We start from the raw sequence: 14,872 nt of genomic DNA on the forward strand, positions 1-14,872 counted from the left end.
ATACACACTGAATTAATCTATTTCAGTCAGTAAAAATGCCTGCTTAAAACAGTAAAATTTACTGCTTTAAGCATTTATTAAAAAAAACCTGATAACCTCCCCAGAGTAGTACAGTGTTACTATAGTAAGTCGCCAAAAGGACTTTGAAACTGAAGCCAGAGCCCTCCAGAATCTACTACTCGATAGGGGTTATAGCCAATCCTGTCTCAAAAAGGCCTATCATAGAGCTTGCAATCAAGACAAACAGGTTATTGCACACTACTAGATCCAAACTTTCGGAACAAAATGTAAGATTAATTACTAGATACTCTGGTCATTACAAACAAGTACGACACTTTTGTGAAAAATGCTGGCACCTTTTGGTGTCTAATAAAACCGTTGCCTTATATGTTAATACATGACCTCAAATCACTTTCAGGAGATTTTCCTCCTTGAAGGACAAACTGGCTTAGAGCCATTATTCAAACAAATCCCGATTGCCACCGCCAAAGTTCACTGGACCTAAACCATGTAAAAAATGCAAGTTTTGCAGTCTTGTGATGAACACTCGAGAGTGGACCTTCGCCCAATGGTCATCTCTACAGGCCCAACTTTTGGGCCGATTGCCAGACCATCAAATTTGTCTGTTACATGACATGCGGGAAAACTAAAAGACCTTTTTTTTCAAAGAATTAGAGACCATGTGTCTCTAAGCTCCAAAAATAAAATGGAAACACCTAATAGCAGGCACAGTGGTCTCTATCATAACTTTAACTAATCTAAAATGAGATTTTTTTGTTCTTGAACACATACCCAAGCATGAAAGAGGAGGTGAAGATTCCTTGGGTGGTCTCTCCCGGTGGTATGCTGATATGTTCCTAACAACACCTGGGCTAAACTATAAATGTCTCCTTTATGTGTTTGATACACCTTATAGTTTGATGCATAGAAACTGGACTATTCTCTCCAGAGGACCTATCCTATATAAGCATCATTGTTCACATACTTAATTTGTTGATGTCATTTTTTGTGTTTAATTGATATGTATTTTTTGCAGTGTTTACATATGCAGCATCCATATTTATCTCCTGAAGAAGTTAATTCATAGCGAAACATGTAGAGTAAATTAGAAAGACTGCACAATATATGTAACAATAATATTTCTTTTATTTTTGAATATTTTTAACTTTGTATGAATAAAACTGAGATTTTTATAAAAAGATTTTCTCTTTTGTGTAGCACCTAAAAAAAAACATTTCTCTTAATTTGTATTATCTCTCAAATTTGAATACCCAGCCTCATTTTTTGTTTTGTACTGTATTACTCTGGTCACACTATGTTAAAAAAAAGTAAAAAAAAAAAAAATATTTGACATAATGTCAGCAGTCAGTGTCCCCGATCACCGCCACACCAGTTATATGATGACACTGTACTGCACGGGTGACAGTAAGTAAACCATTTTTTAAAAAAATACATATTTTTTTTTTTTCAATCTTCAAAAAATTGTGACAAAAAATTACAACTTCAAAAAACGTGCCATACCTCTTACTAAATACCTTTACAAAAAGGGGTGATTTAGGGGATATTTGTACTGTTCTGGAATTTACTAACTAAATATTATACACTGATTTGAGTTATTTTCACCAAAGAATGTAGCACAATACACTCTGGTCTAAATTTATAAAACAATATTCTTTATTAGTAAAACTTTATAGCAAAAATGAGGAAAAACATGCTTTAAAAAAAAAAATAAAAATTGGGCCATTTTTGTTTATTTAGGAAAAAATAAAAACCCTAGTGGTGATTAAATACCACCAAAAGAAAGCTCTATTTGTGTGATCAAAATGATAAAAATGTCATATGGGTACAGTGTTGCACGACCGCACAATTTTCATTCAAATTGTAAGTGCCGGTTCACACTATAGCGTATGCGGCGATCGAAGGTAATATCGGAAGCACTGCTCATTACATGCGATCGGATGTGCAGCGCGAATTCAGCTATACACTTTGTATGGCTAAATTCGCACTGCACCCGCACAAAAGTCGCACATGACCCTTTTTTTCAGCCGCATCAGGATCTGATCGCATAGTGGTTCACACTTGTGCGATCCGATCCTGTGCGAACTGTCAGATCACACTGCGATATGCGATCAAACTGGGGGTGTCGTTAACATTTCATTGACACCTCCTGCGTATTGCATATGGCAGTGTGAACTGCCAGATGTGCGTTTGAGATGCGGGAACAGGCTGCGAATTCGCAGCCTTCCCGCATCACACAAGTGTGACCCGGCACTAAAAGCGCTGGACTGCTGTTAAAAATATTTACATATTTGAACGTCCATAGTCTGTTTACAGTTCTACTTTATGAATTGCTATTTTTCCATTATAAAGTAAATATTGCATTCTCTCCATGTGTGCTAAAATAAAAAGTTACTTGAATGGGCCAAAAAAGTTACAATGGACCCTGTAAGTGAAGAAACTGTGCTGCAGCACTCAATATTCATTATTAACAGATGGCGTGCCCGTTTCAATCTTAGCATGTTTCATATTTTAGGTGAATGAGTTGAAGGAAAATTGATCTCAATCACTTGGCAAAATTCTTGTCCATATCATAAATCTCTGGTGAAACCAGTCAGAATGCTTTTTGATCATACTCCTGTTATTCTACTAGCTTGTCTGGTCTGTGGGTGCTCTACAAGCTACAAGTCTCTGTGTGATTAGATGATTTTCCAGGTACCTCTTCTGAAAGCACTTCAGCTGTAAGTCAGCTGCATAGAATTTCTCATTGGCTCCTGACTTATCACATCTTCTTTCACTTAATAGGCTATCTATAAATGTGATAAGCTTTGGCAGCAGCAGCCAAGTTTCAAATTATTGAGTCAGTAAAGACTGCACACTTTATGGCGCTCTAATGCAAGCAACTTTTATATTAACTATAGCTCTGAAGAGGGTGTTAATGGATTGTTGCTGCTCACTAGCAATTCTGCTACCAATAATTTACTAAGACCATTGCTACTACTGTATGTAAAGAAGAGTTGTCATCCAACATAAAAATCATATATTTATTATGAACGTTGTTGATGTTACCTTCTCATAATACCGGATTTCATAGTCCAGGATAATTCCATTGGGCTGCTCTGGTTGGGGCCAAGATAGGGTGATACTCTTCATAGTAGCTCTGACCTGGTGCATGATGGGAACAATGGAAGGAGCTGGTGGGAAAGAGGCAAAAATTGTTAATGCAGGAGTGTCATGTAGCTTAAAATGTAGCCAGCACATACAAGCGATTCTGCAAACAGGAATAACATTTTAGTTGTTTGGTATAAAAATATAGCCAGGACTTCTTATCCTGGCTATATTTTAGTAAGATTCACCCCATACACATGGAAAATTAATCGAACTTTCAGTATAATTTTATTTTTTTTATCGTAAAGCAATTGAAGGCATGAAAGGTGTTTTTTAATTTAACACAAGGAGATGGAATCAAAATTACCCCGAAAAAAACAGATCGATTTATATGAGATGGCAGCTGTTTCATTCTATTACAATCCAATTTAAATTTTACATCTTTATTGAAAATGTCCATTTATTTCCCAATTTTGACTTCACAATTGGACCAAATTCTGGTGGTTGATCAAACTCCTGGGTTATAGATTGCTTCATTTTTGCGATTATTTTACATTTTATTTGTAATTTCTGGCAGGTCAAAAATGGTTGAAATTGAATAAAAATGGTCACGTTCTTGGTCAGCTTTAACCACTTTACAACCGGAGGATTTTGCTGTCTTCCCTCCAGGCCACTTTTTGCGATTCGGCGCTGTGCGACTTCAACTGACAATTGCGCGGTCGTGCGACGCCGTACCCAAGCGAAATTTACGTCCTTTTTTTCCCACAAACAGAGCTTTCTTTTGGTGGTATTTGATCACCTGTGCGATTTTTACTTTTTGCGCTATAAACAAAAAAAGAGCGTTTATTTTGAAAAAATAACAATATTTTTCACATTTTTTTATATGAAATTCCCCCCAAAAAAGATGTAAAAACCAATTTTTTTAAAAGTTTTTGGCCAATTTGTTTTATGCTACATATGTTTGGTAAAAAAAATCGCAATAAGCGTATTTTGATTGGTTTGCGCAAAAGTTATTGCGTTTACTAACAAAGGGAAAGATTTCTGTCATTTTTGGTGTTTTTTTTTTAACGCGTAATGGCGGCGATCTGCGATTTTTTTTGCGGGACTGCGACATTGCGGCGGACAGACCGGACCCCTAACTGACATTTTTGACACTTTTGGGGGTACCAGTGACATTACTGCAGTAATCAGTGCTATATATATGCACTGTTACTGTAAAAATGACACTGGCAGGGAAGGGGTTAATTTTATTGGAGAGGGAGGGGTTAATGTATGCCTGGTGCTTACTGACGTGTAGGGGGGGAGGTGACTATGTGATTCATGGACAGATCGGATGTCCAGCTATGCTGAACAGTCCGATCTGTCACTCCCTGTCACTATGGAGATCCGCCCGCTGTGTGTAAACACAGCGGGCGGATCTCCAGACTCGATCCCCGACGATCGGGTAAGAGCAGCGGCAATCGCCGCTGCTCCTCCCCTGGCCCGACTCCCGCTGTGAATGAAAACAGCGGGAGCGAGCCTCCGGCGGCGCGCAAGCGCCGCCCAGAAGGGGAGGAGTCCAGTCACGTTAATACTACGTGGCTGGACGGGAACGAGCCACTCTGCCGCAGTAGTATTACTGTGAGCGGTAGTAGAGTGGTTAAGGGTCACAAAAAACACCAGCAGTGGCATTATGTTTTGCAATGTGTATGATAAAACCCATTATTTTCCTTGAGATAATGAAGTTAACAGAAAAGAAATAATCAAAATCCAATGCTGTGCAGAACTCTAGATTCCATGTGTGGAGGTTCATTGTACAACAAGGAAGCCTTGTAAAGACAATTATTTCCAAGAGAAAAGTACATTTTTCTTGAGGGGGTTCTTTATTTATACAGTAAAGATGAGATTACAGGCCCAGAGGCCATTATGCAAAGGCCAGATTCCTCTTCAGACCTCCCTCTTAGAATTTCCTGCATTCTTCAATAATAGAAACATGCTTGAAGTCACGTCACTGTCAACGGCTGTAACAATGTACAAAGCAATATGACGGGTAGGAACCAAGAAACCAATTAGATTTCACACTTCAGCAGTTAAATCTAATCACATAAATATTTTTTTATTGGTTGGTATGAGTTACAGTACAGTACTCCTCTTTATACATAAATGATAATCAAAATGATGTAAAATTCCCCCATAACATCAGTTCCAGGCAGCAAATAAAACTCACCAGTGAACTGCTAATGCAATCTAGGAATCAGACGACTAGAGCCAAAAAAGCTCAATGTGCCTTTAAAGATGAGCACCAGGGAAACAGCTGAATACACAGATGAAAAAAATATAAGATAGTTGTGATAACCTGTATTTTTTTCGATACAGCCCTGAGATTTACCTGGTGATTGGGTTTTTATTTCTATTGCTGATAAGTAGCACAGTCAGATCATATCCCTGCCTCAACCTGTGATTGGACAGTGAAGGAGTACAATCGGACTGCTGAGATCATCTACCTGTCCTCCTTTCTGTCAGGCCTGACTGGCCTTTAGTACTGCTAATCCCTCTGCCAGAGTGTTCCTCTACAGCAGGGGTGTCCAAACTATGGCCCTCCAGATGTTCAGGAACTACAATTCCCATCATGCCTAGTTAGATCTGTGAATGTCAGAGTTTTACAATGCCTCATGGGACGTGCAGTTCCGCAACAGCTGGAGGGCTGTAGTTTGGACAACCCTGCTCTACAGGGATTACAAGAGGCCATTAACATGTTAAATCTCAGTGTATACTGTATTCTAGCTGCATTAAGATTTTTTTTATAAATACAGAACTGCAATAAATTAAGTTTTTTCTTCTGCTTAGCTTTAATACTTTGAGTTTCATATGATCTCTTGAAGCTAGTTTTAGCTGACTTATGTGTGAGACTTCAGTCTCTTGGTTATGGTTCCTGTGCAGGTACTGTCTACAACTTGTGTGGTTAAGGCTGCAGAGCTATGATAATGGGGGCATTGCCTGAGTTATTACAAGTTTAGGGTCATGCCACAAATTTATGGTCATACATAGAAAAACATATATACTTATGTAGCACCCTCCTAGGTAGGTGCTAGAGAGTGAGTATAGTTTTTGGCTCTGTCTGCCTATCAGAGGAGCATCAGGTAGTTTCTATATTGCACTCTGCTTAACAGGGAGCAGGATCTGTGAGCTAGGTCTGCTCAGTGTGCCCAGTGTGTGATTCATATGGTCTGAGGGAGTGTGCCCACTGTGCCCAATGCAGAGCAAACCTGGCCAATGACACACAGGCTTTGTTACAGCCCCAGGCATTGGCACATACAGTTGTCCCGATGCATTGTGGGGTGGGGTATATAAAGCCAGCGGCACGTGTGGTAGAGGTCTTTGGTGGGAAGCAGAGTCCCAGAAGAAGGGTGGCGGCTGCCTCCTCTTCTGAAGTGGATGGTGATGCTCACAGGCAGTCGGTCTGGTGATCCAGCAGTGTGGAGCTGAACCCAGAGGTCCAGGAGAGCTGACTGGAAGAGTTGGGGCACTGCGAGAATCTGGAAAGCAGTATCGTGAGTACAGAGAATCTTGCCCAGGGGTCTGCCCAGGAAGGGGACCACTCCGGGGAGTGCAGTCAGTGGACGGGTGTCGGCTGGTACTGAGAAAGAGGGTGATAGGTGAGTGCCCTGAAGAGAAATACAAACAGGAACATTTACATCAAATTCATCTAGTGACAGTGTGATGCAGCGGCCTCAGAATTGTGAATAGTTCAAACGTTGGAGTATCCCACTCATCCCTTCTCCTATCCCAACATAAAATAAAAACAACAATACAACAACCCCTAGACTGATCATTGACTGAGCCAGAAACGTAAAGTGATAAGATTTCTGCATACAATTGCTATGGGTAGCCCAGGGGAATCCAGAAAGTGTGAAATACCAGCAGCTCTTAAGGGGGCAGTGCTATACAAAGGGGCAGCCAGGTCCAAGAAATGAAGACTATGAAACAAACCAAAGCCACATGGCAGGTAATTTGCTCAAACACCTCTGAAACAATATGAATGCAGGCTTTGGACCACATTGGCTGCTCTGCTGTTCTAAGAAAAAGAAGTAAAATTGTTTATTGGGTACATCTGGTTCTTTTAATAGTTCTTTGTTTATAACTACATTCTGATTTTTAATTAAACTAGACCTGTTGTAGACCAGAGAACCTAATCAAATGTCCACATTTATCACTAATGCTTACTGGAAAGTAGTTATCTGCTCGAGATGGCTGCATATGATGCTCATTTTTCATGCAAAGCCAAAGATGTTCCCCTTCACAAATATTTCTGTATGTTTTGCTTTTCACAAAGAGGAAACAGATGTAAACGTACAGTCTTCCCTATGGAACAGCTATAATGTACAGTGTTCTCTGTGGAATAGCCAATGTGTAGATTGCATCACATGAAGTCTTCAAATGATCTTATGGAATGAAGGTCTAATCACTGTAGTCTGTGCCTCCCTCCCTCTTGCTCTTCCCTGCATAATGCTTCATTTTGGAGGTCAGCTCTGTTTACTTCCCCTACACGAGGTCCCTCTCTCGAGTGCATGCAGGAGGCAGAAAGCCGTCGCTTCTTCTGTTTACCCAGCTCTCCTCTAATCCGCCTTTTTTGTTTTCTATTCCCATCCTTTTGGAGAAGGATGTTAATTTCCTGAAATTAAGCACTTAACTTGATTGCTGTTTTGTTAATTGCAGGCTTCATAGCTATGGCACTGTTGCGTGGTTAGCATGGATAATGTAGCGAGGATCCGGGAAGCTCCAACAACAAGATCACTGCTTGGTACAGCTCATTATCCCATAAACCTGAGTACTAAACATCTCAGCCAGAATACCTGGACACGTTTGCTGATGCTTAAAGGAAATCAGTAAAGAAGACAGCTGTATGAACTGATGAAAGAAGCCATTTCACAACCTACCTGCAACATACTAGTCCTAAAGAAGTAAAGTAATCACTGAGTCAGCACCCTGGATCGAGTATGTGGAATGAGTCAGGGAATGGCTGCTTCCATCACAGCCTGATCACAAAGGTGTCTTGCTATTTGACAGAGTTAATTGATTTTACCCCCTTCCTGACCAGGGCCTATTTTGCGATTCGGCACTGCGTGACTTTAAAGGACAATTGAGCGGTCGTGCGACGCTGTACCTAAACGAATTTGACGTCCTTTTTTTCCCACAAACAGAGCTTTCTTTTGGTGGTATTTGATCACCTGTGCGATTTTTTGATCATGCGCTATAAACAAAGAAAGAGCGTCAATTTTGCAAAAATAACAATATTTTTCACATTTTTTATATGAAATTCCCAAAAAGAAAATGTAAAAATCTAATTTTTTTAACATTTTCGGGCAATTAGTTTTATGCTACATATGTTTGGTAAAAAAAAATTGCAAAAAGCGTATTTTGATTGGTTTGTGCAAAAGTTATCGCGTTTACTAACAAAGGGAAAGATTTTTGTCATTTTTGTTGTTTTTTTTTTAACGAGTAATGACGGCGATCTGCGATTTTTTTTGCGGGACTGCGACATTGCGGCGGATAGATCGAACCCTTGACTGACATTTTTGACACTTTTGGGGTTACCAGTGACATTACTATAATAATCAGTGCTATACATATGCACGGTTACTGTAAAAATTACACTGGCAGTGAAGGAGTTAACTGTATTGGAGAGGGAGGGGTTAAGTGTGTCCTAGGGGCATGTTTCTAACTGTGATTGGCTGTGGCTACTAGTGTAAGAACAGAGATCAATGGTCCTACATAGTAGAACCGTCTGATCTCCATTCTTACACAGGGGAGACTGACAGGCGGCTGTGTTTACATTAGCCGCCTGCCTTTCTCCCGCTCTAACGGACGATCGTGAATGCCCGGCGGACATCGGGTCCGCCGGGCACACGCGCGGGGGGTCCGTGACTGCGCGGGAGCGTGCCTCCGGCGGTGCGCGCGCTCCCTAAACCCTCACAGGCTAGTGACATAGCCCTACGTCGCTTTGCCTGTGAGGGGCTGACTGCCGACGTAAATAGTCGTGCGGCGGTCGGCAAGCGATTAACAATAAAAGTTTTAATCAGGCAGAAGTTAGCTAACCAGTTTATTGAACCACTATCAAAGGTGTGTTGTGAGCAAACATGAAAGTGACATTGTTGCAGCAAAGAGATGACCTGAAGCAAAGTGTTTTCTACCTACTGGGGTGGGTCATGTTGAAGAGCCTGGCATAAACCAAGTTTTAAAGGCACTGGGGATCATTTACTTATCATTATAATTATTTCTCATATTTGCGTGCATAACTTTTTCAAGTGATTTTTGCAGAATTTCTTGGAACAATTTTCGGGCTCTTAGTTTACAATCTTACAGTCTAATCTTGCAGAGTGGAAGACGTAAGATGAGGTTACAAGGAGCTGACACTGCTATCTGAGCTTAAGACTCCAGCAAGTCTCTCAGTCTCACCGTTATTAAGTCAGTTCATATAACCAACAGGCTCCTCATTTTCCAAACCTCTCTTTCACTAATCAACACATGAATTGTGTGCAGGAAAACCTTCACTGGAAACACAAAACAAAGGGGTATTGGGGACACAGTATGAATGAGTAAAGAAATTCTGCCGCAGACTACTCAGAACTAATGTCTGTTCTCCATTAAACCATCAAATTCCTCCATCACACAGCCTAAATCCGCCATCACACATGCTAACTCCTCCACCACACAGCATAATTTCTCTATCACACATGCTATCTCCTCCACCACACAGCCTAATTTCTCCATCACACATGCTAACTCCTCCACCACACAGCCTAATTTCTCCATCACACATGTTAACACCTCCACCACACGACCTAATTCCTCAACTACACTGCCCAATTCCCCCACCACACAGCCTAATTCCGCCATCACACATGCTAACTCCTCCACCACACATACTTACACCTCCACCACACAGCCCAATTTCTCTATCACACATGCTAACTCCTCCACCACACAGCCTAATTCCTCCATCACACATGCTAACTCCTCCACCACACAGCCTAATTACTCCACCACACTGCCCAATTCCCCACCACACAGCCCAATTCCGCAATCACACATGCTATCTCCTCCACCACACAGCCTAATTTCTCCATCACACATGCTAACTCCTCCACCACACAGCCTAATTCCTCCACCACACAGCCCAATCCCCCCGCCACACAGCCTAATGTCCTATCACATGCACTGCACAGCTTTTGTTGCACAGGCTAATGTCTCCACCACCTAATGTCTCAACCACACAACCTAATTTCTTCACCACATAACCTTATGTTTCCAGCAAACAGCCTAATTCCTCCACCCCACAGCCTAATTCCTCCACCACACAGCCTAGTTCCTCCACCATGCAGACTTATCTCTATACCACACAACCTTATCCCGCTGCTGCAGTCAAATTCCTCCACTATACAGTCTAACAACCCAACCACACTGCCTAATTCTTCCACCACACAATCTAATATCTGTACAACACAGAATAATTGCTCCATCACACAGCCTGATTCCTTCACCGTACAGCCTAATGCCTTAACCACACAGCCTAATAACTCCACCACACATCATAATCATAATGCCTCCGTCTCAATCTACACTAAATCTTGCTCTAATTCATTTTATTAAATATGGCTAATTGTGACAATCTACTGATGCTTATTGTAGCAAACAAATTCTCTCAAGCACACCTGCGTATGAATGGGTTTCATATGTATTAATATGGGACTGAAATAAATAGAAAGGCTGTCATTGCTGACCTTTCCTTCTGCAAATGCTAGCTGCTTAGCTGTCATTTTAATCCAGTGGCTTCAATTCTTCCTGACTCATTTATCCAGAACAAGAATTTCTTTAGGATTTTAAGGATACCAAGGATTTCTGACTTCAGTTTGCTTTCATCTGCTGCATATTCCCTCCCAGGTAAGTGAAACAGAAAGTATTGAAATCAGAAGCAACCAGTTAAGTTACATTTTCAGGAGGTCGGCAATGGCAACACCCATATTTCTTTCATTAAATATAAAACTATAGACTGGACCATCCAGTAAGGGATGAGCCACTGTAATAAATCACTTATTTCATTGGCTCTAACTAGTGAAAACTAGGGATGATCGAACTTTTCAAAAGTTCGGTTCGACCAGAACACCAGAACTTCCAGAAAGTTCGGCCCGGATTTCAGAACCCCATTGAAATCAATGGGACCCGAACTTCGGTAATCAAAAAAACCCATTTTGAAGCCCTAAAACCCAATAAATGTCCCCTAAAAAGTGCCTAGGGTTCTGGGTCATGCCCCAGAGACTATTAATCACACAAAAAAAGTTCTTAAAAATTGTCATTTTTGATAGAGAGCCAATTATTGAAAAAATTATTGAAAAAAAAATTAGATTTTTTGATTTTGACTTTGGATTTAGTGTCTGGGGGTCTAAAAAATGTACCTGTGAAGTTTCAGCTCTGTAGCATGTCCAGAACCAGAAAAAAAAGATTGTTTCTATTAGGTCACTTATAGAACAGGGATATGGCTCCGCTATTTTCACACCTTGCCGGTTTTGTAGCAAGCGTTTTTTTGGGCATTTTTTGGGGGTTATTGGAGGCAGGCATAACATCAGAACTTCTGTGTAGGGGTATATACACACACACACTTATATGTATATATACACATACACATATATAGGTGTGAAAGTAGCAGAACACTATACTTGCGCTAATGAAATAATTAACACCCATATGGCTTCTCTCCTTTTACACCTATATATGTGTATGTGTATATATACATATAAGTGTGTGTGTATATATACCCCTATACAGAAGTTCAGATGTTTTGCCTGCCTCCAAAGACCCACAAAAAATGCCCAAAAAAACGCCTGCAATAACACACCTGGGCGTTTTTTTTTTTTTGTCGCAGGCGTTTTTTTGGGCATTTTTTGTGGGTCTTTGGAGGCAAGCAAAACATCTGAACTTCTGTATAGGGGTATATATACACACACTTATATGTATTTATACACATACACATATATAGGTGTGATAGGAGCGGAGCCATATGCCTGTTAATTATTTCATTAGCGCAAGCATAGTGTTCTGCTCTTTTCACACCTATATATGTGTAGGTGTATATATACATACATGTGTGTGTATATATACCCCTATACACAAGTTCAGATGTCATGCCTGACTCCAAACATGTCCTAAAAAAAGCCCAATAAACGCCTGCAGCAAAAAGCAGGCTGACCGGCGAGAAGCCATATCGCTGTTCTGTAAGTCACCTAAGAGAAACGATCTTTTCTCTATAGCGGTCACCCTGAAATGGAAGGGTTTGGTCACCCTGCCATAGCAGTCAGTGTCAGTTCACCCTACACTACACTACGGTCACCCTGGCACTTAACTTTTTCCCTACAGAAACTAGATTTTTGAAGCTAACTATAGTGGAAAATAATACCCTAACTACACTAGATATCCCTTTCCTCACACTAATAATTGCTAAATGACACTTTTGAAGCAGAAGTAACAGAACTGCTTCCACTCTCTTCCACATCCCTGTATTAAAATGCTAGGAATTTGGCGAGGCTATCTTATATACTGGGGGGCGTATTCACTAATGATTGGCCTCTGGACCCCCTAGTCATTCCAATCACATTCCTAGCATTCTCCTGCCCCCTCAATTGGCTTTTACTAATGGTTCTGGTCCAATCATGGGCTTTTAAAGCCCATTTCCTGTCCCATTGCATTTTGGTCGGTTCTGGTTGCCGAATTCCGAACTTTTTCAGCAAAAAGTTCTAAATTCGGCCGAACCTCGAACAGTCAATGTTCGGGTCGAACCGATGGTCGACCCGAACCGTTCGATCATCCCTAGTGAAAACATGAAATGTTACAAAAAAAACAAAACCTTCTGATTGAAAAAAGAAAAAAAAAAACTAGTATTTTGCAATATTTCTTGTTTCCTAGACTAATAATATATTTTTCAGCCATAGTCACAAAACCACTCCAACTTCTGTCCAGTTCCCTTTAACTGATTGGCCAGGCAACAATATAAGATATAAGATGGTTGGTAAGCAAACTGGTTGGCAAATTTGGCTCATGTGCGTTGCCCTTCCATGTGTTCTTTGATATGAAGGCCAGTTATAGGTGGGGGCAGAGGCCATTTTCTTTGTTAACAATATAAGATTCCCCAGCAGGTGGCACTGAAGGCGAAATAAGATTACATTTATAATAAAGTCATGGAGCTAGAAGTGACAGGTCCCCTTGATGTTGCTACAATGAGGGCTTTTGAAGGATTTAAAAGAATGGAATCCCCCTAAGGGTAGATCTGCATTACATCATCCTAGACATCATGAGTGAAGGACATTAGACAGGCATGACGATCTTGAATGGAATGGACAGTCCGAGGACAGACAGAGTTAAATAAGAAATGGATGTCTGGAATGAAGCTTACAATCTGTGTGAATCTGAAGCAGTTTCATGATATAAAACAGATAAATGGCAACGCTAAGGAGCTTTGACTGCTCCTGATAAATGTATGTGTATTAATGGATATTGAAACCAGTTATGTATGTGACACAAATAAAAATATGAAGAGACGACAAAGTCCTCGATAATATGGATGGATGCTGGACTGAAAAACATGATGGGGGAGATAAGCAGCTGATAGGCTGAAGGTGAAGGAGAGCGGAGAAGACACGTGATTCATCGCTACAAGCTTCTCTGCTTCATCGCTACGAGCTTCTCTGGGCTCTGCCCAGATCTCTGGCTGGAATCCAACAACAGTCACATATTCATAATCTCTCAAAACCTGTCAATTACCTGATGAGAGTTTAATGCAGTTACTAGAGACTATATAAATTAAGTGTGGGTTTAACACGCACACAATGAATTATATAAAACCCAAGCTCGCTCTTATACTTGCAGCCATTTGCTGTTCATTTTCTCAATTATAGGGAACCTGAGAGGATAAAACATTGATGGTGACATTGCTGATTTGTTTTCTAAATGACTCTGGGGCTGTAATCCTCTTGCTGGCTTTACTACATTCTGCAAGTATGCAGCCAGTGAAGTGTAGGGATACCTGATTTGCACATACCTATTTGACATCAGTGAAGCAATTTACAGAAGACAGCAATGGAGCCCGCATAAGATAGCAATGACAGCCCCTATATTCTCTTATTTATATTACTTACCCTTCTGTCCCCAATTTTTAGAATTCCATACTTGCTGTGTTCTTCCAGCATATAAGCAATATATATATATATATATATATATATATATATATATATATAAATATATATATATATATATATAACTTTGCAGAGCAATTAACCCTGTGAAACTGTATGTACATTTGTTCTGTGAGAATGGGGGTAAAGCCAAAAAATACTGGGCTTTTTTCTCGCCGGGTTTAATATTCTTTATAGAATGAATCAGGAAAATAATGCATTGGATGGTTGGATGGAGTGTGTGATAATGAAATAAGTATTTATCAGCTCCATCTAGTGCCCATAATGTGGTAATTCCCTGATTCACTCTAGTCTCTATAGAGATAAACATTTGACCTAGAGAGAAAATATTATCATTATAATACAAGATTTATATAGCGCCAACAGTTTGTGCAGTGCTTTATAAAATGAAATAGCCTAATAACATTTCAAATATTTCATTTTGCAGTGCATGCAGTATGACAGGTGAAATGGCCCGCAATTTGTTTATTTTTTTAATATTTACACCCCGTAGAGCCCTTTTATTCATATAAAAAGAAGCATGGCCAAACCTTTTCTCCTGGGTT

The 14,872-nt window shown here is 40.3% G+C and overlaps 1 protein-coding gene across 3 annotated transcripts in view; it reads right to left on the minus strand.

Annotated features, from left to right (window-relative positions):
- The window catches only part of EPHB1 (EPH receptor B1), a 453,186-nt gene that overhangs the window by 101,294 nt on the left and 337,020 nt on the right, over window positions 1-14,872 (minus strand). For all 3 annotated transcript variants that reach the window (XM_082252213.1, XM_082252214.1, XM_082252215.1), the window contains exon 6: window positions 3,067-3,191. In XM_082252213.1, the coding sequence (XP_082108339.1) occupies window positions 3,067-3,191 (125 nt within the window). The remainder of the gene's footprint in view (window positions 1-3,066; window positions 3,192-14,872) is intronic.

Source organism: Pelophylax lessonae (assembly GCF_965119305.1).
Source record: "Pelophylax lessonae genome assembly, chromosome: 3".
NCBI classification, from domain to species: Eukaryota; Metazoa; Chordata; class Amphibia; order Anura; family Ranidae; genus Pelophylax; species Pelophylax lessonae.